The sequence below is a fragment of the Trichomonas vaginalis genome, chromosome II (genome assembly GCF_026262505.1).
Source record: "Trichomonas vaginalis G3 chromosome II, whole genome shotgun sequence".
NCBI lineage: Eukaryota > Parabasalia > Trichomonadida > Trichomonadidae > Trichomonas > Trichomonas vaginalis.
In genome coordinates this window covers 338,891-362,776 of record NC_067204.1, presented here as the reverse complement: position 1 = coordinate 362,776, position 23,886 = coordinate 338,891, and the positions used below count along the sequence as shown (strand labels likewise).

General features: G+C 31.8%; 11 protein-coding genes and 1 pseudogene across 12 annotated transcripts, besides 10 other annotated features; 3 read left to right on the top strand and 9 right to left on the bottom strand.

Moving 5' to 3' along the window:
• Nucleotides 1-8,060: part of a mobile genetic element that runs on past the window's edge.
• TVAGG3_0459670 (protein of unknown function, DUF4106 family) lies at nt 555-1,250 on the bottom strand (the record flags this gene model as incomplete). The annotated part of the gene is made up of 1 exon (XM_051235002.1): nt 555-1,250. One exon carries the CDS (start codon nt 1,248-1,250, stop codon nt 555-557), a length of 696 nt encoding a protein of 231 aa, XP_051092826.1.
• TVAGG3_0459660 (uncharacterized protein) lies at nt 1,498-1,919 on the top strand (the record flags this gene model as incomplete). The annotated part of the gene is made up of 1 exon (XM_051235001.1): nt 1,498-1,919. A coding segment is annotated over one exon (422 nt), but the record flags the coding sequence as incomplete, so codon positions are not given.
• On the bottom strand, nt 4,547-5,001 carry TVAGG3_0459650 (protein of unknown function, DUF4106 family; the record flags this gene model as incomplete). The annotated part of the gene is made up of 1 exon (XM_051235000.1): nt 4,547-5,001. A coding segment is annotated over one exon (455 nt), but the record flags the coding sequence as incomplete, so codon positions are not given.
• On the bottom strand, nt 5,373-6,026 carry TVAGG3_0459640 (protein of unknown function, DUF4106 family; the record flags this gene model as incomplete). Its single annotated transcript, XM_051234999.1, has 1 exon — nt 5,373-6,026. The coding sequence occupies one exon, from the start codon at nt 6,024-6,026 to the stop codon at nt 5,373-5,375; it is 654 nt and encodes a 217-aa protein (XP_051092823.1).
• TVAGG3_0459630 (uncharacterized protein) lies at nt 6,468-6,980 on the bottom strand (the record flags this gene model as incomplete). Its single annotated transcript, XM_051234998.1, has 1 exon — nt 6,468-6,980. A coding segment is annotated over one exon (513 nt), but the record flags the coding sequence as incomplete, so codon positions are not given.
• TVAGG3_0459620 (protein of unknown function, DUF4106 family) lies at nt 7,187-7,820 on the bottom strand (the record flags this gene model as incomplete). Its single annotated transcript, XM_051234997.1, has 1 exon — nt 7,187-7,820. A coding segment is annotated over one exon (634 nt), but the record flags the coding sequence as incomplete, so codon positions are not given.
• A 55-nt stretch (nt 8,061-8,115) lies between the features above and the next one.
• On the bottom strand, nt 8,116-8,887 carry TVAGG3_0459600 (annotated as a pseudogene). The gene has a single exon. A coding segment is annotated over exon 1 (772 nt).
• Nucleotides 8,888-9,482: 595 nt separating this feature from the next.
• On the bottom strand, nt 9,483-9,846 carry TVAGG3_0459590 (protein of unknown function, DUF4106 family; the record flags this gene model as incomplete). Its single annotated transcript, XM_051234996.1, has 1 exon — nt 9,483-9,846. A coding segment is annotated over one exon (364 nt), but the record flags the coding sequence as incomplete, so codon positions are not given.
• A 121-nt stretch (nt 9,847-9,967) lies between these two features.
• Nucleotides 9,968-10,422, bottom strand: TVAGG3_0459580 (protein of unknown function, DUF4106 family; the record flags this gene model as incomplete). Its single annotated transcript, XM_051234995.1, has 1 exon — nt 9,968-10,422. A coding segment is annotated over one exon (455 nt), but the record flags the coding sequence as incomplete, so codon positions are not given.
• Nucleotides 10,423-10,893: 471 nt separating this feature from the next.
• TVAGG3_0459570 (attachment subunit-related family) lies at nt 10,894-12,123 on the top strand (the record flags this gene model as incomplete). The annotated part of the gene is made up of 1 exon (XM_051234994.1): nt 10,894-12,123. The coding sequence occupies one exon, from the start codon at nt 10,894-10,896 to the stop codon at nt 12,121-12,123; it is 1,230 nt and encodes a 409-aa protein (XP_051092818.1).
• Nucleotides 12,124-13,029: 906 nt separating this feature from the next.
• Nucleotides 13,030-13,984: a mobile genetic element.
• Nucleotides 13,985-14,304: 320 nt separating this feature from the next.
• On the top strand, nt 14,305-15,102 carry TVAGG3_0459550 (RNA polymerase II transcription regulator recruiting protein; the record flags this gene model as incomplete). The annotated part of the gene is made up of 1 exon (XM_001304883.1): nt 14,305-15,102. The coding sequence occupies one exon, from the start codon at nt 14,305-14,307 to the stop codon at nt 15,100-15,102; it is 798 nt and encodes a 265-aa protein (XP_001304884.1).
• A 620-nt stretch (nt 15,103-15,722) lies between these two features.
• TVAGG3_0459540 (RNA polymerase II transcription regulator recruiting protein) lies at nt 15,723-16,540 on the bottom strand (the record flags this gene model as incomplete). The annotated part of the gene is made up of 1 exon (XM_001304884.1): nt 15,767-16,540. The coding sequence occupies one exon, from the start codon at nt 16,538-16,540 to the stop codon at nt 15,767-15,769; it is 774 nt and encodes a 257-aa protein (XP_001304885.1).
• Nucleotides 16,541-18,616: 2,076 nt separating this feature from the next.
• Nucleotides 18,617-19,268: a mobile genetic element.
• Nucleotides 19,269-19,554: 286 nt separating this feature from the next.
• Nucleotides 19,555-19,616: a mobile genetic element.
• Nucleotides 19,617-19,736: 120 nt separating this feature from the next.
• Nucleotides 19,737-19,845: a mobile genetic element.
• Nucleotides 19,846-19,986: 141 nt separating this feature from the next.
• Nucleotides 19,987-20,095: a mobile genetic element.
• A 142-nt stretch (nt 20,096-20,237) lies between these two features.
• Nucleotides 20,238-20,346: a mobile genetic element.
• A 359-nt stretch (nt 20,347-20,705) lies between these two features.
• Nucleotides 20,706-21,655: a mobile genetic element.
• A 517-nt stretch (nt 21,656-22,172) lies between these two features.
• Nucleotides 22,173-22,213: a mobile genetic element.
• A 651-nt stretch (nt 22,214-22,864) lies between these two features.
• Nucleotides 22,865-22,905: a mobile genetic element.
• Nucleotides 22,906-23,886: the final 981 nt, after the last annotated feature.

Below are 23,886 nucleotides of genomic sequence, written 5' to 3'. Positions count from 1 at the left end.
AAAAGCCAGCAGAAGATAAAATGGACATGTTAGAATTTCTGAACAAAAACTATCCAACTGCAGAAGATTTCCTTCTGTCTGACGTCAAGAAGAAATATAAAGAGACTTTCGGCATTGTTAAAACATTCGATGTACTAAAAGAAGAAGTAGAAGCTACAAAACTGTTTAGGATTTCAAATATACATCGTACAATTCATGTAAAACGCTTATAAAATAACTGGGGTGAAAAATTAGGTGAAAAAACAGGTGAGATCTCACCTCTTCACCTAAATTATATTTTTGCTGAATTCAGCAACAAAATTCTGAGTAAAATGGCATATGCTTGCTTCCCTCGGAAAACCGAGAGAAGAACAGCGAGTAGGTAAAAAACCCCAGTCGCCAAAACTCTATGAAAACAGTGAAACAAATAGTTCAAGATACGTTACCTCAAACACACTATGATATGAAAGGTTGTACAATACTTACCTTCAAAGAAGACTTACCGCTACTGAAAGAAAAAATAACAGAGTATTTTGACAACTTCAAACAAGCAGAGTAAATGAACTCTTTATTTTTCAAGCTTGACTTTTTACAATTTGAACTTTGTTTGCGTAGATATGAATTCTGAAAGAAGTATGAGGGTCTTGTATGACTTTGTACTTCTCCCATAGTTCATGTCTGTCAAACTTACCTGCCATGGACTCTTTCATAAGTTCCATGAAATCGTCTTCGGACAATCCGGGGAAAAGTATAATGTCAGTAAGTATTCTTTTAACATCCTTACTTAAACTCTTTGCTGTCTGTACACATATTACGACTGAGATGTTAAAGTGTCTGAGCTTCTTAAGAATTCGACACATATCTTGTTCTCTGTTCTTTAACAAAGGATGAGAAGCAAAGTCATCTAAAATAAGAAGACATCTATGAGGGTAAGTCTTCCAATCGTAAGATTGCAATTTCTTCGAAATGTATTCTATCTCTTTCTGTTTGTTTCTGAAGTGTTTCTTCTCTAATATTCTCTGCATTTCCTCATTTGGGTCTTTAAACTTAGAATTTATATACTCATTTATAGCATTATACTTCAAAACTCTTCTTTGGTACTTCTTTATCCAATCTAACAACTCAGTATCCTTTATACATACTAACTTAGACTTCTTTATAATATCTTTGAACGAATTGACGGTTTGGTCAAATTGACCAGAAGTCGAACAAATAACAACTAACTCATAGAATGGGTTCTTCTCATCTAGTTCTTGTTGTTGTGCAGCCATTTTAAGATAAGTGAAAGTCTTACCCGACCCAGGTGGTGCAATTAGACCTGTATATACCATTCTGAGCAAATAAGAACTTGTCATGTATAGGCTTTTATCTGAGCATTTTCTAACTTCCTCTTGTTCTTGTTTAAAACATTCTCAAATTTCTTGTCAATGTCAGCAAACTTTTTTTCTAACATATTTTAGAAAAATTAAAATTTTTATCTTTTAGAAAATGTCTAGTGATTTCGCTATCTATATTCGAGACAAGCTTTTCGACAGCAAAACATCTGTCGACCATAAAATCTTACATAGTGTAAACAAGAAAGGGGAATTTGTTCTAAAGTTCTGTTTCTGGGAATATGACAAGAACCATAAAACATTAAGCAGAGCAGTCTTAAAATTTGTCAATGACAGACTTGTTGACAGAGATGACACCGATTGGAAAGATGAAGTCCAACAAAAGTTCTTAGAATGCAAAGAAGACACATGCGCTGTTCTTGAAGATGAAATAGAAAACAGAATAGATGAGCTATTAAAGGACAAAGAACTTTTACATAAATATAGTTGCGCCAAATTTGACATAACTCCACCAGAAAAGAAGAAGAGAGAAAAGAAAGAAAAGAAAGTAGAAGAGAGAAGAAAGAACCTGAACCAGTTCCAGAGAAAAAGAAATTTGACATGTAAAAATAAAATTTTATTTTTTAGAAAACATTTCTGGGTCAATGTCAATGTTCTCTTCCTCTTTAGGAGTAAACACTGGCTTAAGACTCAAAATCTTTTTACCCAATTTACCTTGAACTTCTACAACTTTAGACTCATAATATTCATAGTCGTCTGCTTTCTTTGGTTCATAAGTTATAACAAGTTTGTATGCTTTGCCTTCTTTAAGGTTTTGAGAACCTTCTGTCAAAACTTTCTTTGACTGTTAACAAACCTTCTATGTCTAAGTCTTCAAATTTCGCACCATTTTTAGTCACAATAGCAAACTTAACTGGTTCGATGTTCCAAACTTTGCTGAATGAAGACTTTTCAAAAATGGTAGAAGTAAACATTCAAATATGTGAATGGGTCTAGTTCTTCTTTTAAGTCCTGACATGTACTTGATTTACTGAGATGAATTTTGTCATCTTTTCTATCGGATAAAAAAATATTTTTTTTTAAAATTTACTCAGAAAAATTTTCTTTGTATATACACCATTCTGAACATCTAAAAGACTTTTGACATTTGCCAAGAATGTTCGTTTAGAATCTGTCATATAACCATATTCTTGACAATATTGTTTTTACGAATCGTACAATGACCTTTCATCTAATGACACAAAGTCAGTTTCATCTATGAACAGTTCATATACACTCTTGTTTGCTTCTAACAATGTTTGTCTCTCTTCGGTATGTGGAATTTGTCTTGGATTGAACTTTAGAAATATCTAATGTCATGAAATATGAGAAACAAGTGGTTGTAAAAGTCAGATGTCAAAGTTTCTGCTAAGTCGTCAAAATATTCTGTATCTTGCATATGAGATCTGACGTTCTGACAACTACATATCTTCTGTCAGAACTTTCTAACTTCATCGGAACAGCATTGTTTGAAAACCATAATGAAGTTTGCAACATTTTCACAAACTCTTTGGTCTTTATACTTTCTTTCAACAACTCCAACTTTGTCTGTTATAAGACTCTTCAAAGCATCTGAGTTCAAAACTTTTGTTGTATCTATACTTTGAAGTTCATTGCAAAACTATAAGTTTCATATTCTCAATTGAAGAGTTAAATTACCGCAGATGTTTTCTAAGTTTGTCATATTAGGGTTCGAATACCTTCTAATAGTTTGCACAAAATATCTGTAAAGAAAGTATTCTTACCTGTTCCTTGTTTTCCAATTATAATGAGAGCAGTTTCATTTTTAGCACTTGGATGTTGTAAGATGGTTTGCAAACCAACATAAGATATACTCATAAACCTTTTCGTTTCCATTGCATATAATTTCTTTGACATGGTCTAAACCAAGCTTCTATAATATTTTCTTTCCATTCTACTTGTTCATATTTATATCCAGTGAAGATAGAATAGAAGTTTGGAGAAGGTGTATAAAAACTTTATACCACGAACTGAAAAATCTTCTAACTTGACAATAAGATATCCCAAGCATCTAACATCTTCATTCCAACTTGTACAACTTTTATTTTCTTAAGTTTCTGTCTACATTCTTGTTCTGAAACTATGTTGCTCTTGGTATGTTAAAGACAACATCCATTCTTTCATGACATAACATTCTGGGGCAGAGTCAACATAAATGACTAAACGTTTCAAATTCTCGACTGCTTTGTTATAGTCTCTAAATGGACACATATTTCTGAATGCTTGGAAGTCATAAAAATCTGAAACATCTATTCTGTACATTTTTATAAAATAAAAAAAAATATTATTTTTTTATTCTTGACTTTGTTGTTCCATTTGTTGCATTTGTTGTTCTTGAGCTATTTGTGTGTTGAAGTTGTTCTTGTAATACAATACTTTCACCAGTTGCATCTTCCAATTCGAAACTTTCTGCCGTCATTGACAAATACATAGGACATAAAAGTTTTACAGGAACAAAGTTTGCGTCAACTAATGTCAACGTTATACTTGCCAAAGTGTTTGAGTTCACTAAGGTTGAAAATTCTGCATTCGAATGAACAATAGGCAAACCAGCAGAGAAAGTATTGTTTATACGCATAAGTATCTTTTGGTCATAATAGTTTCTGTCGACATTCGAATAACACTTTGAACCTAAGTTTGAAACAATATATAAGATTGGTGTGCTTAATGTCAATGGAATAGACATTCCTTGTATGACACCTTTTCCTGTTATAGGAAACTGTTGGTAGTAAAAACCAGAAATAAGTTTTGTATTATAGCTCATATCGTTTATAGTAAACTCAGTCGGACATCCAAACATAATGAAACCTGCTCTAGTTGCAGCACATGTTACACCCGTCCTTAAAGTATTAAATAAGTCAACAAAACCTGTTGGTGGTATATCTGAGTAAGTATCTTCAAAGGAGTATTTTTTACCATTCACAACAATAAAGTCTTCTGGTGTCAAAAGAGCAAAACAGGCTTTAGTCGTCATTGTGTTTAAGGTTAGTTTACAATATCGTCCTTGAGGACTTTGTAAGTTTGTTGTTATAGAATTATATGACTCAGGGTTTTTAGTCGTAATAGTATAAACCACTATGTCTTCTGCCATTTACTTAGCAATAAATTTTAATGAAATGTTGTGGTCGTCAAATATTTTTATGACGTCTGGGAAACTATATTTTAAGTTCAACGTTTCACCTCCTTTCATAACGTATATCTTGTCAATGACATTATATGAAACACCACAGCAACTAATGTCGGGTTCTATTTCTTTGATGTTTATATCGTCTGCCTCTGTCAAAAGTTTCAATAGTTCTTTCAAAACTTCATGAGGTGCAATGACATATGAGTTCACTTTTACAGGGTTGTGTTCGACCAAGTTTAACATTATACTTAAAGCTTGACAAATCTTCTCCTGAGTTTGAAGTTTGTCTTTCAGTTGTTGGTAGTCGTTTCGAATATCTGCAACAGAACTTAAGTCTCTGCTAACTTCAGGATATGTTGGTTCTTTTACAGGAACAATTGTTATACCATCTTCGTCTTCGTATGGTTTCCCCACTTCAACATCTCTGTCTTTGACATTGACAATAACACTTTGACTGTTTGTTTGAGTTGGTGAATTTAACTTCACATCTGCCACCGCCATTAAACCTTTTGAAACACTTACGCTTCTATTTTTCGGAAATGACATTTTACTTAGAATAAAAAGATGGACGTATTCGAGTATCTCTTCGAATTGAAGCAAACAAAGTTTACACACACAAACAATACAAATACATTGACAGAATAGTTCTTTATACAAACAATGGAAAATGTTATAGAATAGCATCTTTGCTGAACCAAAATATTTTCATAAAGCAAAGAAAGTTGGTATAACGAGATGGTGAAAGTTCTTGAAGCAGACAAAAATATAACTTCAAAACTGACCGATATTTCTAAAGGAAAGTTTATAATACAATTATGTCAAAACTGGCGTACTGTCAATATTTGACGGAGAGAAGTCAGTTCAAGAACAACTTACTGACCTGCTGCCAAAATCTGCTCGATGGAAGCTGTCGTTATGCCAATCTGAGGAGCCCCAGCAGGTTTCATCGAACGAATCTTCAAAAGAGCATCTTCCGTGAAAAGTGCTATTGGTTTTGTAAACTTCTTTGCTCTCAATTCATCTGGACCGTCTCTGTCACCAGTATATTGTATTTGTACAGTACCAACAGTTGAAATACCACCCATAAAGTCTTCTGAGTCAGCAAATGGAATGCCAAGCCAAAAGTTTGAACGGTCTCCATTTGTATATTGAGTTTTTTGACCTCCTGTATGAGTCCATACTTTCACATATGGCATAATAGAACTTTGCATTTCAGGGTTAATGGTTGTTGTGAAGTTGTTGTTAAAGTTCATAGCATCTAATGTCAAGTTGTATGACCTCATATCCTCAACTGTAGAATATTCTTCTCTTGGATAATATTTGCCATCTATGTTTATATGATATTTAATACCAGGGTTGTAGAAACAAGAATAGTCATTTATAGTTCGTCTGAACAGTACAAACATAGTATCTGCATGTTTCATTGCAGTTGTTAAAGCAATATCTGTTCTTGCACCTGGGTCAGCACTTTGGTTTCCAACTTCACCTGCAAAGTCTTTGACAGATATTTGGTGTATAGGGAACATAAGTGGAACTGCAATATATTTGGCAGCTAAAGCATTTGAAATATCTGGGTCCAACATATAGACTGCAAGTCTGCTTTCTATTCTCTTGCATTCAAATTTTTCGCATGTGAACTTAACTGGGTCCCAAGCAGTTCCAGCAGCATTGAAATAATAGTTTACTTCAGTGTTGAGGTTTGAGAAACCAAAGTCTAAGTCAACTTTGTCTTTGCAAAAGTCGGCGAATGACGTTTTATTTGTTCCCTCTACGTCTGTAAGAGTGAATGGGTCTTGTGTTGGTGCAATGACTAAGTTATTTTTGCTTGGAGTAAGTTCAATAGAAATTTTTCCTGCCCAGTTTGGCAAGTATCTTAAAAACCTGAAGATGAGGAAAGATGACAAAGGAACTCTAAGTTTCAGTTTTACTTTAGTGGCAGCAGTTCCATCTGAACCAGAAAGGTTAACATAAACTCCTGGAACGTTAGGGTCAAGTCTTCTTATTTTCTCAATAGTTGCATACTGGTCTGTTTGTTCTCTAGCTTGTGGTTGTACTGAGTTTCTCAAAGCGAACCATTCATAGTTTGCCCATGTTACTGTTTGAACTAAGTCAGAGTTAGAATATATCTTATATCCCATGAAAACTTCTGGAGCATATTGGTATCCGACATAGAAAATTCCATTGCAACCTTTCTTGTCAGACAACTTGGCAGAAGGTTTTATTTCAATGTCTTGTTCCACGTATAAGAATGAGTTGTCAATAGAAATAATATGAAACCTGTCGCAAGCAATATCTACTGTTGTTGAAGAACCTTCTCCAAACTCACCTACGTTTCCATAAGAAACAGCAGTTGTATATTCGTAAGTTCCAGGAACTATTTCTGACCTTCTAATGGCATTGTCGCATTCGTTATACCATTCGGAAACATTTCCGTTCATGGCATCCAAAACTGTTGGCGTTATATTCTGAGCGGCGTACATTTCATATGGGTAAAAATATAGAATAGTTGGATTTATATGTCATAATAGAACCCACTCGGACCAAGCTTTACTTTCTTCCTGACTGACTGTTTTAACTCTTCTTTTTCCTTCATTGCCACTACTTTCACTAGATGAAGTTACTTCTTCACTACTTTCACTTTGTTCTACTCTTCTCTTCTTCTTTGGTGTCGCTTTTGGTAACTTGCCCTCTGCTTCAAGTTGTTGCATCTTTGCCTCATGTTCACCTAGTATGTTGTAAATTTCCCATGTCCTTTTTGCCTTTGGGCTCTGGTCGCCCATCTCAGGTAACCTATATCCTAGAAAGATTTTGTCATAGTTTGTATTTGAGTCTTCGCGTATTGTTTGCATGACTCTTTCCTGAGTTTCCGGTTCAAGCTCTTCAAACAGAGCTTGTCCATATGGAATAAGCTCGTTTCCAAATATATGTTTTTGTAGCCATTCTGGTTTTCTTTCCATGTAACCAATAATATCTTTTGTGAATGGGAAAGCTTTTACCCAATGTTTCAGTCTTGCGTCATTTATTTCTGTAGTTGGTTTTATTTTGTCAAGGAACATGTTTTTCAATACTAACATTTCATTTGGTACTGTCCATTTGAGTTTTCTTAAATATTCATCCCTTCTCAGTTCATTGTCTGCAAAGTAAGTTTTTATGACATTTTGCAAACTTTCGTTTGCAAGGTCATGTACAATAGGTTCTCTTCCTTCTCTCTCCCTAACTTTCTTTCTAAACTCTTCACCAAATATACCATCTCTATGGTTCTGTGTAGTTCTTTGAGATAAATGTTCTAGAACGTCAGGTGTTATATTTCCATCAGCCATGTTCATTTCATACTGGTCCAAAATATCTGCATGTTTCATATCTTTCAATGGCATTAAAGCCGCGCTGAAAATACCAGCTATATCTGGTTCACCATTCACTTCCATTGCGTCTACAACTTCTTGGAATTGTGGTTGTAAGTTTATGAACCACCTATCCGGATTAGCTTTATGACCCCATCTCATTGTAGTTCCATAGTCTGCAGAAACAAAAGTAGGTTTGTTTCCATATTGGTTAGGTTCTGAATGAACTTTAAACAATGTTTCATTTCTATATGTTTTGTTGAAATTTAACCTTTTATTTTCACCGAGTTCATCCAAAGATTGAACGTTATATGGTCGTAAGTAAAAAGGATTATTGTATTTGCGTACATTTTCTTTCAGTACTTCCATTCTATGCTGAATATTTTCATCTGATGTTGGAGTCTTTTGTATGTCGGCGAACATTTTTCGATATTCTTCTACTATGTCAGCCGAATTTTTCTTAGACTCTTGGAAAGATTCCATATTCTCCGCATACACTTGTTGAGGGTCAAGATTTTTCGGCTGTTCCAAATCTTCATCTAGTTCTGTGAAGTTAGTTTCCAAAGGAGGGACTTGTTCGTTTCCTTCAGGCTCTTCTAGCTGTTGTTGCTGAACTATTTCTTCCATGTCTGGTTGTATCTGAACTTCTTCCTGTGGAGTTTCTTGTACCTCATCTGTGGCATTTCATATATTCCGAGACCGTTTTTAAAAAGTTCCCTATCTAAGTCATCCGGACTCATAAACCTTTCTTCTTTCGTTCCGTCTCTATTTTTTACGCGTTTCATGAAGAGAGTTGAATTATCATTTAGCTCTGACACCAAATATCTCGGAGTAAATTCATTCATGTCATTTGGATGATATGCTATTAAATCATATCCCTTAGCGAGCTTGTATTTTCCAGGTTTGAAATTATATCCCATTTGGTGCTGAACCATAAAGCTAAATAGGTTCGGGTCAGTATTTCCTTCCTTGAACTTTCTAATAGCTTCTTTATATCTGTCACTAAAGTCAAGAGTATCTGGGTAACCATAATCTTCCTTAAGCATTTTTAAGAATTCTTGGTTTCCTTGTTCTCTACTTCTTTTATGTCCTTGCTCGTTTGTGCTGTTGTGGCTGGTTGTGGAGGTTGTTGTGCTGGATTTGAACTGTTGGTTGTGTGCTGGTTTGAACTGTTGGTTGTTGTGCTGGATTTTGAACTGTTGGTTGTTGTGCTGGATTTTGAATTGTTGGTTGTTGTTGGTGCTGGATTTTTGAACTGTTGGTTGTTGTGTTGGTTTTGGTGCATGCCTGTGTCTGTGTCCATGTGACGATGTAAATGTTTTAGGTAGTCCTGGTGCAGGTGCTTCTCTTGGAGGGTTTGGTGGTATATAAGTTCCACTAGCTAGTATATAAGTTCCACCAGCTGGTATATAAGTTCCACCAGCTGGCACATATGTTCCATCTGCAGCATAATGTCCTACCTGACTTTTCGTTCTTAAGAAAGCATTTACTAGGTCTGTTTTGGTCTGTTGTAACTCTTTTTCTTGACTTTCCACAACATTGCTCTAACGGCGTCATAGGCACTTTGAACTGCCTGTCTCGTTGCTGCATCTGTTATTTTCGTCATATTTTGTGCTACTTCTCTTAACTCTTTGTCGAAACCTTCAGACTTCAGTTTCTTTCCAGATGAGAAGTCGTTCACTAGTTTCACCTTACTATGAAGAGCTTCGAAGGCATTCTTAAAGTCAGCATTCATTAAAGCTTCATTTGAACTGTCTTCATCCGCTTGTATTTTTGTCCTTATTGACCCTATAAGTTGGGCTGCTTTAGCGTTGGCTTGGGCATCTAACCAGTCATTATTAGCTTTTATATATTCTGCGCTTTTCATTGCCTTTTGCATGGCTGCGTCGTTATTTTTACTTTCTTGTGCTAAGTTTTCATACTGTACGGTTTGGTTTTGCAACTGTAAAAGTTTTTCTGCCTTTACATTTGCTTCAACTTCTTTTTTATACTCATCGCTATCCATATATGTCTTCAGGGCTTTTTGTTTTATCTCTTCATCTTTCAGTACTTTATATTGAGTAGTATGGTTTTTCAAATTTATAACATCTTGTTCCATTTTTGCTACTTCTGCTGCTTTTTCTGACACTTTTTTCGCATATTCCTCTGTACTTAGTTCTTTCAGTTGTTCTTCTTTCTTCTTTTTCTCTACGTTTAACTCATTGAGTTTCTTTGTGTGTCTGTCATATTCTAGTTTCTTTTCGTTTTCACTTATTTGTTTCTGTATGTCTATGTTTGACTTTTTGACATCTGTTATTTGATTTTTGAGTGAACTCAAATTCATTTGACTTTGAGGGTTATAAGCTGTTCCGTCTGCAGCTCCACCATAGCCTGCCATTTTCGCTAAAAGTGCCGCTCTTAAACCTCCACTCTGTGCACCAATAACTCGGTTTAAAAGCATAGGGTTGCTTGACATTTGTTGCAACATAGTGGGGTCATTCATCATTTGTTGTTGCAACTGTTGTTGTGGTGTCAGTTTTACTATTGGATGTTTCAATGCTCTCTTCCTCTTACGTATATTCTTACGTAGCTTACGTGGCATTTTAAGTGAAGTAAAAAACGGTTTTTGACAGATGTTTATATGACACTTTTTGTTCAGCACAAAAAATTACTCGGTCAAAGTGTTGTTAGTTTTGTAAAATAACCGTCTTATCTCATTCTATAAGGGGGAAAAGGCTTCTCAAAGTATACTTCCTTGGAACGCCTGTAACTTTTCCTGTAGCGACGATAGACCCTTACTTGTCCGGACAAAGTTATACTATTTTGAGCGCTCTACCAAAAAGTCAATAGCGACGACTCTCAAAAACCGTTGTGTAAAAAGTTTTACCGTTGGACAAAAAAATATATATAGAAAACAAAAAACGTTTATAGTTCATTCAATATTTGAGATGGAACGGTTTTCCAACGGTAACTATTAAATAAAATAAAAAAATAGAGAGGGTTACCGTTGGTAAAAACGGTTTATTTTAAACTTTTCTATGAGTGGTCCGAAAAAAACAGTTTATTTTTCATAATGGAAGGAAGAAAAAGTGTCGCAAACAATTCGTCGACTACCTCTGCAGTTAAAGTTCCTACAACTTATGTCTCACCATTCTCAAAACCCTTACGACCTCCTATAATACCAAAGCAACTTCCTCATACAATTCAAGACAAATTGTTGGACAATATGCATTTGCACAAAGAAACAGCTCAGCCAACAGGTCAGGCAACAACAACTATCGGAACAGAAGCATTTTCAGAAGAAGTTCATACCAATCAGACTCCAATCGAACATACAGAAACACAACCACCCGAAAATACAGAAACACATCCAATCGAACATACAGAAACACATTCTGCAATGACCACTAGGTCGCAAACACGATATCTCGCCTTTAGCAAACAATTTAAGTCTCAAATTCAAGACACACAAGATAGCGACACTCCTCTTTCAGAGAAAGTTCGTAGAAAATACGCAAAGAAAAGGTTAGAATTGTTAGATAAGTTAAATGAACAGTGGGGTTCAGAAGACAATCGAGATTATAACGAGATGTTTCAAGCTGTCATGGATGCCATTCAGCCTCTTGAAAACGAAATCAAAGACCCTGGCGTACTTGTTGACATGTTTGCTTCATATTTACCCGTTACTGCCAATCTCATAGCGTTGCAAGCTATTGACCAGTTCATTCACTTGTTTCCAAAGAACTTGCAGAAGCATTTACAAGAAGTTAAAATTGCTGAATTTGTCCGTTTATATCCAAATTCATACAATTATTTGGAAGAATTGAATGAACATGGTGAAAGGTCATTCTATTTATATTTCTACACAAAAGACAACCAGTCAAAACGACTATACTGCATTGAACCTATGCCTCAATTCTTAGACAATTTCCACGTTATAACAACTGTTGCTTTAGATATTCCTGCCAGAGTTCCATATGGAGGAACAGTAACTATCTCAAGCTTTCCCAAGGGCTATAAAGGAAAGCCTCTCACAATTGCAAAATTCACACACAGCAGTTGCCAATTTGTTCAAGATGTCGAGTTCCATTTCCTCAACAATACGACTTTCATCATAGAGACTCCTCAAGAAGGTATATACAAAGTTTTCATTGCAGGATTTGTTGCTCCCAATGGCGAAGAAGAAGTCGAAGAAATCCTCACCTCAGAGAGCGAAGAAGAAGAAGTCGAAGAAATCCTCACCTCAGAGAGCGAAGAAGAAGAAAATTTCCAAGACATTCAAGATTCAGAATATACCGAATAAAAAAAACAATTTAAGACTAAAAATTTAATTTTATTATAATATTTTTATTTTTTTCATCTGGTCTTTGTATCATTCCTCCTCTAGTTTCTCCGGGGCTAGAGGGCGCAACGCGCCTGGAAGCCCCACTTACCTGACCTTATTAATATGGAGAAATGTACCGGACTGTAAAAATTATTTTTTCAAAGAACAATAATATTAAATGTGTAGAAAATAATAAAATTCTTCAATAGAATTAAGAGAATCATCTAGTAAAGAATAGTAATTATTTCTGTTTCAAGTTTTCGTAAAATATATATGGAAATTGATTTAAAATATGTGAAAGATCGCGTTTCTAATAAAATATTATTCATAAGAAGGACACACTTTAGCTATATTACTTATTTTTGAGGCTGAAAAATGGCTTTTTATATGGTTCATCTCTGAAAAAAAAAACTTCTTAAAATTATTGAACCTGTTCCCATTTAATTTTTATTAAATTTTATTTTTCTCCATTTTAATATATATTGTATATATATTAATTATTTCCATTTGAATAACTTTTAAAAGAAATCTTTCAGAATTACTGAACAATTATAAAAATATAGCATTTTATTAGATAGTGAAATATACTCAAATTATAAATTTTTTAAAAATTATTTGCTTCAATTTTTAAAACAAGATTATTTCCTAATTAATGAAATTTTATAACTACTGCAATATCTTTTAAATTGAATGAATTCAATTTTGCAAAGACGATTCATTTCATTTTTACATCCCTCACAATTTTTAAAGTGGCGTAAATTATTCTATTATATTGACCACTTCACTTAAAAATTCTATATATGTCAATGGGTAAAACAAAGTTATGAAGTATATTTTTATCTGTGCTATCCATATACGGTTATATATAATTAGGATAACGATCTCGAGTGGGGGACAAACTCGCCCATTGTCACTTTTTCATTAACCTTAAACTTGTAATTTTCATTATTTTTAATTAACCTTATTTCTTTCCCAATTCCTGATTTATTTTATTCACTTACTATTAAAAGTCACATTTTAATAAAATATAATAATTTATTTATAGCATTTTTTACTATACTGTAATAAAAAATTAATTATAATAAATTAAATGTTTATTAAATCAAATGTTTTCTTTGCAATAATATTTTTAATGTTGAGTAAACAATGTTGGGATCAAGTGTATCATTTTTCAGACCTTTCTGAACAGCTTCAAGCATACTGATGCATTCGACTTTTTTAAATTGTGTCATTTCTTCGAAATCTCTTGTGACTTTTTTGATAACTTTAACACTTCTCTCTGAATCCAGACCTTTAATTTGCAACTTAATCAGGAATGAAGGAATAACACTGGAATATAACTCGATGACAAGTTCATCGAGTCGAAGATTTGGTTGTACACCACTTGTATGTGCCGGATACCATTGTGTCAAATTTTTTCTGAAATTAACTTTAAAAGTACTAAGTAAGATCATGAGATATAGCAATATATGTTTAAACCAACTTATATTTTGGTTGTACACCACTTGTATGTGCCGGATACCATTGTGTCAAATTTTTTCTGAAATTAACTTTAAAAGTACTAAGTAAGATCATGAGATATAGCAATATATGTTTAAACCAACTTATATTTTGGTTGTACACCACTTGTATGTGCCGGATACCATTGTGTCAAATTTTTTCTGAAATTAACTTTAAAAGTACTAAGTAAGATCATTTATTTTTGCATAATATAATGCCAATATGGTTTCTTTTGATTTTATTTCATTTATAAGCAAATCAGATTTACCCAAAAACTCCACTCCATAAGCGTTCATTTGCTAAATTAAAAAGTGACAATGGGCTAGTCTGTCCCTTTCTCTAACGATCTCAAAAAATAGCTATTCTATGTGTTTATTTCAATAGAGCCGAACCTTTGAATTTTTAATGAGCTCGAAACAATAAATATTTACCAATTTAACATTTAACCAAAAATTTATTATTGCTTTTCAAATTTTGAAAATGATGAAAGTATAATGGCTCCTTAAAATTTCATACTACTTACATATTTGCATTTTTTGTTAGCAGCTGTTTCATCACACAAAATGTTATTCCGTTAAATATTTATTTCTTTTATCTAATTCAGTTCTTAATGAAATTTGTTGCAATCAAATTTTTGCTTTGAATTGATTTTCAAATTTCATGAAGAATTCTAGAACAAATGAAAATGGTGATGGCCAAGCGAATTTTTTTGATTACTTACTTGTCGGATTACCAGAAGGAACGATTATTGAAGTCAAGCAGCTATTTTATAATTTTATAACTAATGTAATGACTTATGATGAGGTTAAGAGCGCATATCAATCTCTTATTGGTAACACAGATGCTATAAATATGCTTCAGAGCTTTATGAATGTATCTGAGGAGGCCCCAGTTGTAGAGCAAGATGAAAATGATACCGCAAATATGAAAAAGAATAAAACCTGGAGTAGATTTGAAGATCAACGATTAGTTACAGGAATACATAAATACGGTATCACAAATTGGACAAATATTTGTCAATTTGTGGGAAATAGAAGAACACGTGGACAATGTAGCCAGCGTTGGCATAGAACTATAAATCCACTCATAAATAAAAACTACTGGAGTGCGGAAGAAGATTATAAATTAATTCATGCTGTCAATAAATATGGAGATAAATCTTGGGCGAAAGTCGCTTCGTATGTAATTGATAGAACAGATATACATTGCAGATATAGATATCAGATTATATCCAAAAAGCGTACCGCATCATCTAATGAAAGTCCTACTCTTTATTATTATCAAAATTCCGAAAAAATATCCGGAAAGTCCGAAAAACCAAGAAAAGCAGCAGAAGTAACACCTAAAGAGGATAATCAATCTAATTTCAAGACAACAAACTTAGATAATGCAATAAATTTATTTGATCTACTGAAAGAGATAAGCGCTGACCCATCATCACTATTTAATAATGTTTAGAGATTTGTTTTATTATTCTTATCTTTATATATGCCATAAATGTTTTTACTGTTTGAATGATTATTTAAAATCTATAAAAAATTATCTTGGAATTTATAAATTTGATGACCAAAGATTGATATTTAAATTAGTTTTTGCTCAATCAGATGTGAAAAATATCTCATTTTAAATTCAAATCTGATCATGATAAAAGCATAAGAATGCTTATGAGATACTTGAAATGAAATGATCTTAGCATAATAACTTAAGAATTATTGAAATTTTAATATCAAGCCTTTTAAATCAATAAAACAGAGATAATAATAGAATTCATTAACATTCCTTTAATAATGAAACTCAGGTGCTCAAATAGGGAAGTAAATATATGAGAATTATTAAATTATCAATTCATAGTGAATTCTTTATCTTTAAAAGGGGTATGATGTTATGAATTCGCTAATTAGAATTCTTATTTTGCAAATTATTTTGATAAAAATAAAAAAAGTATTATTTCGACCGATTGTATCTCTTGATCCAATAAGGCAGTGATAGATATAGTAAATTCAATTGAAGATAGTAGAATACATGATAATTTACAAAATTATAAAAATAAAAAATATAATGAATTTTTCTATATTGGTAATAAATATATATATCAGACATGTAGCATTATAAAACGATGATGCTAAATTGTATGGAAAAGTGATTGGGGATCAGACGTCGTTTCATTGATCCAATCAATTAGTCTTAGTTTTTCATTTTGGTCGACCAACATTGCTGGGTACTCAGTGTGATTATCTTTTGTGTCTAATCTGTCAATTGGAGCTTTTTGCTTCTGATGATGTTTCGAAATTTTGTCAAATAGCTTAATTCCCAATTCATTTGAAAGATTTTTCGATATAATTTGATATCTGTATCTGCATTGCACATCAGTTCTCCCTGCAATGTCATTCGAAACTTTTGTCCAGCTTTTATCTCCATATTTATTAACAGCAGTAATAAGCTTTAAATCCTCTAATTGATTCCGAAGAGTTTTGTTAATTAAAGGATTTAGTGATCGCGCCCACCTTTGAGAGCATTGGCATCTATTTCTACCATTCCCTACAAATTGGGATATTTTTGTCCAGTCTGTTGGGCCAAATTTATGTACACCTGCGATTAATCTTTGATCTTCATATTGTGACCAAGATTTGCTTTTTCTTTGATAATGATTATCTTTTGATGTTCCAAATGCAGATATTGGTTCATCTGATACATTCATAAATAAAAGTAATTTATCAACAGCTTGACAATTCCCACATGTCATTAAGGACTCTTCGCGTGCAAGTTCATATGTGATAACGTTTGTGATGTAGTTGAATAGGGTTAGTTTCATTTGCTGAAGGTAATTAGGTGGAATGTTAGAGAGTAATTGCTCATAAACAATACCGCTGGAGGTAAAGTTATCAGAGCACTTCATAGAGAACAAGAAAAAAAAAATTGAATTGCAAAAATTCAAAATAAAATTGGTCTGATTGAATATAGGATATAAATGCCGAGGAATTTTCGTTGGTCGGTATGAAAAATTAGTTTGAAAAATAAAATTGAAAAGGAATATCATGAGAGATTTTAAAAAATTGTTGCAAATAAGATAAGAATAAGATTCAAACTAAAAATTGCACTATTTATCGTCAAGCGTAAAACATTGAATTATTGAAATAATTGAAATATTGAATATCTATTATTTTGAATTTTCGATTCAAATTCTTTTGTGTTGAGTTTTGCTATTTCTTGCAAATTTTCTTTAAGATTAAGTAATGTTACACATTAATATGCAAACTTCGAATTTTTATTTTTTGTTAGATGGATTCATGAGATTTTGATAAAACAATTGAGTAATATGTTGACATTAAAAATACCATATTTCTCAAATTTTTCTTTCAAAGTATTAAATTTGACATGATATTTTTGAAAGATTATATTTACGGATTTTCATTTTTCATCATAGAAGTGTTTAATTGCATTTTTATATTACTATATTAATTATCAGAGAGAAATTGTAATAAAACTACTAAAGATAAATTGACTTTTTTGAATCAATATTAATCGAATTAACCGGATAATTCATGATATAGTAGTTCATACAAGCATGAATAGGAATAATGCGGAGCAAGTATTTATGATTTTTTTAAATTAAGTATATCGATCATAAAAATCGTTTATTGAACATCCTAGACATATAATATTGTATGAATGTGATATGTTGATTAAAAATAAATGTAACAAACTAAGTAGGAGATTGATATTTCAAAAAATTAAAAAAAATAATATGAAATATCAATTATTTGTCATATATGATCTAAAATAATTATATGGTATCTTATTAATGTTATATATTAAGCCTCGAAATTGATTAATCCAATATATAGTATTTTTTTTCGAAAAATAATAAATTTTGTAGTGATATTCTAATGAATATCAGATCAACGGCTCACATTCGTGATTATGCCATTACATTTATTAACCCTATATTTTTTTCAAAAAAATATTGGAAAATAAAAATATAGCATCGTTTTGAGGCAGAACATATATATTAAATCAAATCTACCATATGGAATATTCAGCTCATAAAGAGTAGGTATTGAGGAGTAAAATTGATCATCGAATAACCAAAATTGTTATTCAATCTGTTAATTAAAAGCGAAATAAATGATGAATGGAAAAGAAATCACGTAATTAGTTTATATACATTAAAACAGTCTTTTTATTTTAATATTATAATATACTAATTATTCTTTTTTTGAGTTGAACTCTTGCCTTCAGGATGAGTTCATTGGGAATGGAAGGTAATTCGAATCTTTTTCGAATTTTTCTGGATTTTCTTTCGGGAGCCTTGACTTTTTTGAGCCTAATTATATCACTTGAAATATTTTTGGAGGTTGATTTTACAAAAACTAAGAAACTTTAATAATTCAGGAGGTTTAGCTCAAAAAGATTTAGCGTTATTTTAAGTATACATTGTACATTGAATTTCAGATGAATTTTTTCAATTTGATTTTAAATGTTATTTTATAAAATTTGATTGATTCTTAACTGTATAATCCAACAATCATAATGAATAAATATTTAATTATTGAGTGCCTTTGAAATCATCAACGTTCAAATTTTCAATATCATTGATTTTTTTGAATTAACATATTCTGCGGAATTGATTTCATCTAATAATATAAATTTTATCCGATTTATAATTCTTATTCAAATTTTCTACATTTTTCAATTCAATGATAGATTTCCACATGCAAATCTACTGATAAATTATCTCTAATTAAAATTTACTTTATAAAACTATATCAAATTCACAATTTGAAATTAAATATTGAATAAAACCGATTACGTTTTAACTTTTTGAATTTATGTTCAATATTATATTTATAATATAATTATTTTTATCTTTTTTATATTTCAAAATTGAGGGGATCGTAACCTCTTTTAATTTTTATAATTTTGAAATTGCAATTATAATCACATTTTCAATGCAAGTAAATCAAAATTAAAGGGGAACAGGACAAATTTGCCACACGGCACTTTTTTAAAAAAAATTAATGGAGTGGAGCGATACTCTGCTGCAGGAGCCCCAAGGCTCCCAATCATTACGAAAGGGAGCCTCAGGGCTCCTGAGAATCCATCAGCAGAGGCCTTTTCATTTGGCCTCTGCTGATCAAAGATTCGGCGAAGCCATTCTTCGTCTCAGGAGCCCCAAGGCTCCCAATCATTACGAAAGGGAGCCTCAGGGCTCCTGAGAAACCTCTTTGAGAAGGTTTTCTTAAAGAAAACCTTCTCAAAGATGATTGTCAGCATTCACTCAAAATCTACCAAGAGTTTCAAAGTTTCAAATCTATCTGAAATGAAGCTTTGAATCTATTGTATATCTAATTGAAGAGGTACCTTTTCAAAATGTCTTCTATTGATTAAATTTAATCAGTAAAAGTCATTTTGAAAAGGTACATCTCTATAATTGCTATTGAGCATTCACTCTTGAAACCTTGGAGCTCTTGTGTAGTGCATGAAAACTCCAAGATTCTAGCATAAAACATATATCATAGACATAATTTCTTCAAATATAATTTAAGGTTATTTTTAAAAAAAATTAGAAAAGCGTAATTTAAGGTTATTGAAAAAGTGACACTTGGCAAATTTGTCCCGCACTCAAATTAAAGTTCTAATGATTGTTTTCAAAATCTCTAATTTGACATAATGTTAAAACGCGATAAATTTAATACCACATACTATACCCAGTCTTTGCAACAGATATTCTTTATTCTTTTTTATTTAAAGCCCATATTTTATTTTGAATAAAGCATTGTCCTAAAATTTTTCAATTAATATTGTTGCATGCTAAGTTCGGTCAAAATGTAAACCTCTCAATTTTATCGTCGGGGAAAGTAACTCAATTCCTTCAAAATTATTCTTTAAATATTGAATTTAAAGTTATTTTGTTATATACGAAAACGATAAAAACGGTTTGACAGAAAAGTGACAACTTTACGTGTCAAAAATATAAAAAGTGATATTTTATTCATCATTATCTTCTTCATAATTTATTTCATATTCTTCGTCTTACCAACAAAAGATGGGAATGTGAACAATTGCGGGCAATTTTTAGCCATTTTGGCTTGGAACTAGAGCCTGCGAGGTACATGGATAGTATCAGTACCTCACAGGCTCTAGTTCTCTATATGGCGCCGAGAAATTTTGGTGAAATGTGGTCGCATTTCACCAAAATTTTTTCGGCGCCATAGGATGAATTGGAGGGTGAGAGATATTATTTCATACAATACTACTCTCACCCTCCAATTCCCAGCCAAAATGGCTAAAAATTGCCCGCAATGTGAACAATTGCGGGCAATTTTTAGCCATTTTGGCTTGGAACTAGAGCCTGCGAGGTACATGGATAGTATCAGTACCTCACAGGCTCTAGTTCTCTATATGGCGCCGAGAAATTTTGGTGAAATGTGGTCGCATTTCACCAAAATTTTTTCGGCGCCATAGGATGAATTGGAGGGTGAGAGATATTATTTCATACAATACTACTCTCACCCTCCAATTCCCAGCCAAAATGGCTAAAAAATTGCCCGCAATGTGAACAATTGCGGGCAATTTTTAGCCATTTTGGCTTGGAACTAGAGCCTGCGAGGTACATGGATAGTATCAGTACCTCACAGGCTCTAGTTCTCTATATGGCGCCGAGAAATTTTGGTGAAATGTGGTCGCATTTCACCAAAATTTTTTCGGCGCCATAGGATGAATTGGAGGGTGAGAGATATTATTTCATACAATACTACTCTCACCCTCAATTTTAATTACTTAAACTCATTCTATTTTTTTGACATGTAAATGTCACTTTTACTGAGATCTGACACAATGTCAGATCTCTTTTTTTCGTATATAAGAATTTAATTTGGATTATAAATAAATAGGCTAATACAATATTTAAAAATGAGAAAAAATAACTTTTCAAAGAACTTTTCATAATCTCAAAGAAAATTTTTTATTCAATAATTATATAAATTAATTAACATTCATAATGAAATTGGATTTTTTTATAAAAAATTGGTCCTACTTAACTTTTTGAGAGAATTTGGCTTTCTCGTAAACGAAAAAGGGGATTTGACGGAGTCAAATCCCCGCTCACAAAAAGTGGACTTTACATGTCAAATTTTATATGCATGTAATGTCCACTTTTATGAGTTTTAGGAAGGAATTGGAAGCCATGAGTTACTGACATTGCATCAGTATCTCATAGCCTCCAATTCCTTCAAAAAATGGGAGAAACTTTGTCCGAATAGTTTAACATTCGGACAAAGTTTCTCCCATTTTAAGAAGGAATTGGAGGGTAAGAGATATACCATATGAATGTATATCTCTTACCCTCCAATTCCTTCTAGAAAGTGTCCAAACTTTGGGTTAATTGCAAAGTATTAACCCAAAGTTTGGACACTTTCAAGTGGAGATGGAAGGCTTTGGGGTATATATTAATACAATATACCTCAAAGCCTTCCATCTCCACTACAAATGGGAGAAACTTTGTCCGAATAGTTTAACATTCGGACAAAGTTTCTCCCATCTTTCAATGTAATTGCTACCTGTGAGGTACTGACTTGAAGTCAGTGCTTCACAGGTAGCAATATCCAAAAATTTAAAAAACATTTTATCAGTTCGTTAGAGAACTAGAGCCTCCTAGGTACTGAACCAGAATCAGTGCCTAGGGGACTCTAGTGATCTATATAAATCTGAGAAACTTTGAGGAAATTGTTCGACATTTCCTCAAAGTTTCTCAGCAATTTAGCGAGGAATGTTCGTTATCGTGTAGATATTTATAATATATACATGATAACAAACATTCCCCGCTAAAAGATGTAAAATCTTATAAGAAATAATTGCAAAAGAATAACAAATTGCAACAAATTTTATATGAAACTGAACCTTATGAGGTAGTGATTCAAGATCACCGCCTCATAAGATTCAGTTTCAATCTCAAGTATCTCAAAAGTAAGGCTCTATTTTTTGCCATGTAAAGTGTCACTTTTTCTGTCAAATGATAAGTTATTCAGAGAAAGTTTCCCAGCTATCAAGAGGGAATTGTTCCTTATGAGGTATATAGTTATAATGTATACCTCATAAGGAACAATTCCCTCATTAAAATCGTAGATATTTTTTACTTATTACTCATGCTTTCAAAATCACAATCCTCTGAAAAGTTATTTTTTATTAAGAATTTAGAATTTTGATAAATACCTTTTTCAATTTGATATAATACTTATATATTTTCAAAAAGACATTTTGAAAAGATATCTCAAAAGTTCTCTGAAAACCTATTTTTGATTAATTTTGAGAAATATCAGTATTAAATTAATCAATAAATTCATTCAACACTACTTTAATTTTTAAATTCAAAAAATTATATGTGCTTCTTAAAATGTCTCACAAAAATTTTATTATAAAATTATATACAATATTAAAAATCCCACAACATTTTTTACTTTACATAATCGTACTTCCTCGACGATTAATTTCCCCTCAATTCCTATCGTTGACCGAACTTAGCATGCAACTGTTACATATTAAGTTCTGTCAAAATGTAAGCTATTGAATTTTTTGAGAGGGAAATAATCATCGAGGAAGTAAAAAGTGACGCTTTAGGAAATATTATTAGAAATATGATAATAAATATATTTGGAAAAAATATGTTTTTTTCAAAAATTGAAATGCTCATAGAATATTTTGAAATATGTAGGGAATTGAATTCGGTAATATATAATAAACAGGATTTTTAAATTTCAAGGAAAAATAGCTTTTGTGAATACTTTTGAGAACTCTTCTCAAAGATCATTATTCAAATATATTAAGGAGCCAAAATATTAGAGATGAGTTCACAATCAAAATTTTCTCACTTTTCTTCCAAATTGACATCCTTACTCACCACTTTCAAGTTTTTCATACATATATCTTACCCATTCATTTGGAATACGAGGTCTCGAGTTTTCGTTCATTTTTTTTACTTTACAAAACTGTTTATTTTTCAGAATTTTTAAATTTGAAAAAATCCATTCTATATCTGATAAATAATATATTATTTTTCAATCAAAATATTTTGATTATCATCTCAAAAGTGTTCTCAAAACCTAGTTTTTCTTATTTTGGATAATCTTAATATTTATATTATTATAAACTAATTGAACACCATATGTTTTTGTATACTTTTACAAAAAAATTAATAGATTTGTGATACTTCCCCCGACGATAGAATTGAATAGCTTACATTTTGACAGAACTTAATATGGAACACAACAATATTATTATACGTTTGAATATCGTCTTCAAAGTATAAATATATTTTAATTTCAAAGGCGAATTACGATAAATATAAATATAAGTTCCATATTTTTAAAATTTTTTGGAAACAATATCGATTTACACATCAATATCATAATTACCTCTTCCTATAATGCCTTTAATTTATATCATACTTATTGAAATTATTAGATTTCTCAAGAATATTTAATGACAAATTAATCAGAGGGAAAACATCAAATATTCACAAATTAACAAGAATTGAATTCAAATCCATACAATGGGCGATGAATCTCACATATTCATTCTAAATAATAATCAGCCATTAGTTTATTAAATTGTTTTTGAGTGATTTTCTCTATTTATCGATTCAATCTTTTTAAAACTTGTTTTTGCATCGAATTTGTCGAGCTGATTATCAACTTATACTTGATCTAATGAGCGCCTACAAATTTAATTTTCAATTATTTTTATTAAATTCAATTACTTATCAATAGCATACATTAAAAATCATAATTAAGATCTATTCGAGATTTATCATGCAAATGATATTGGATAATAAATAGAAATGTAAAAAGATTTTTTTCTGTTCTACCATTAAACAGTTTCTGCACATTTAAATCTCAAAATGTTGGGTTTTTATAATAGATCCATTAATGACATTAATGTATTAATTATTCAGTAATGAGTTGAAGGTTTAATGCTATATATGATGTGGAATATTATTCAGTGACTCATAGAAGGATATATGCACAGCATATTATATAACATTCTTTATTATGAATAATTTTTTATAAAGCAGTCAAAATATGAGGAGGAGATGCATCTTATTATTCACAAATTCTGTTCAGAATAATTTCTGATGCATGCTTCATCTCCTCCTCAGATTTGTTCAGAAGAAGATTCAAGATGCATCTTCTAAGCATGATGCATCTTAGTTTCCTGAAGATTCAATGCTTGAGATTAATACCCTAA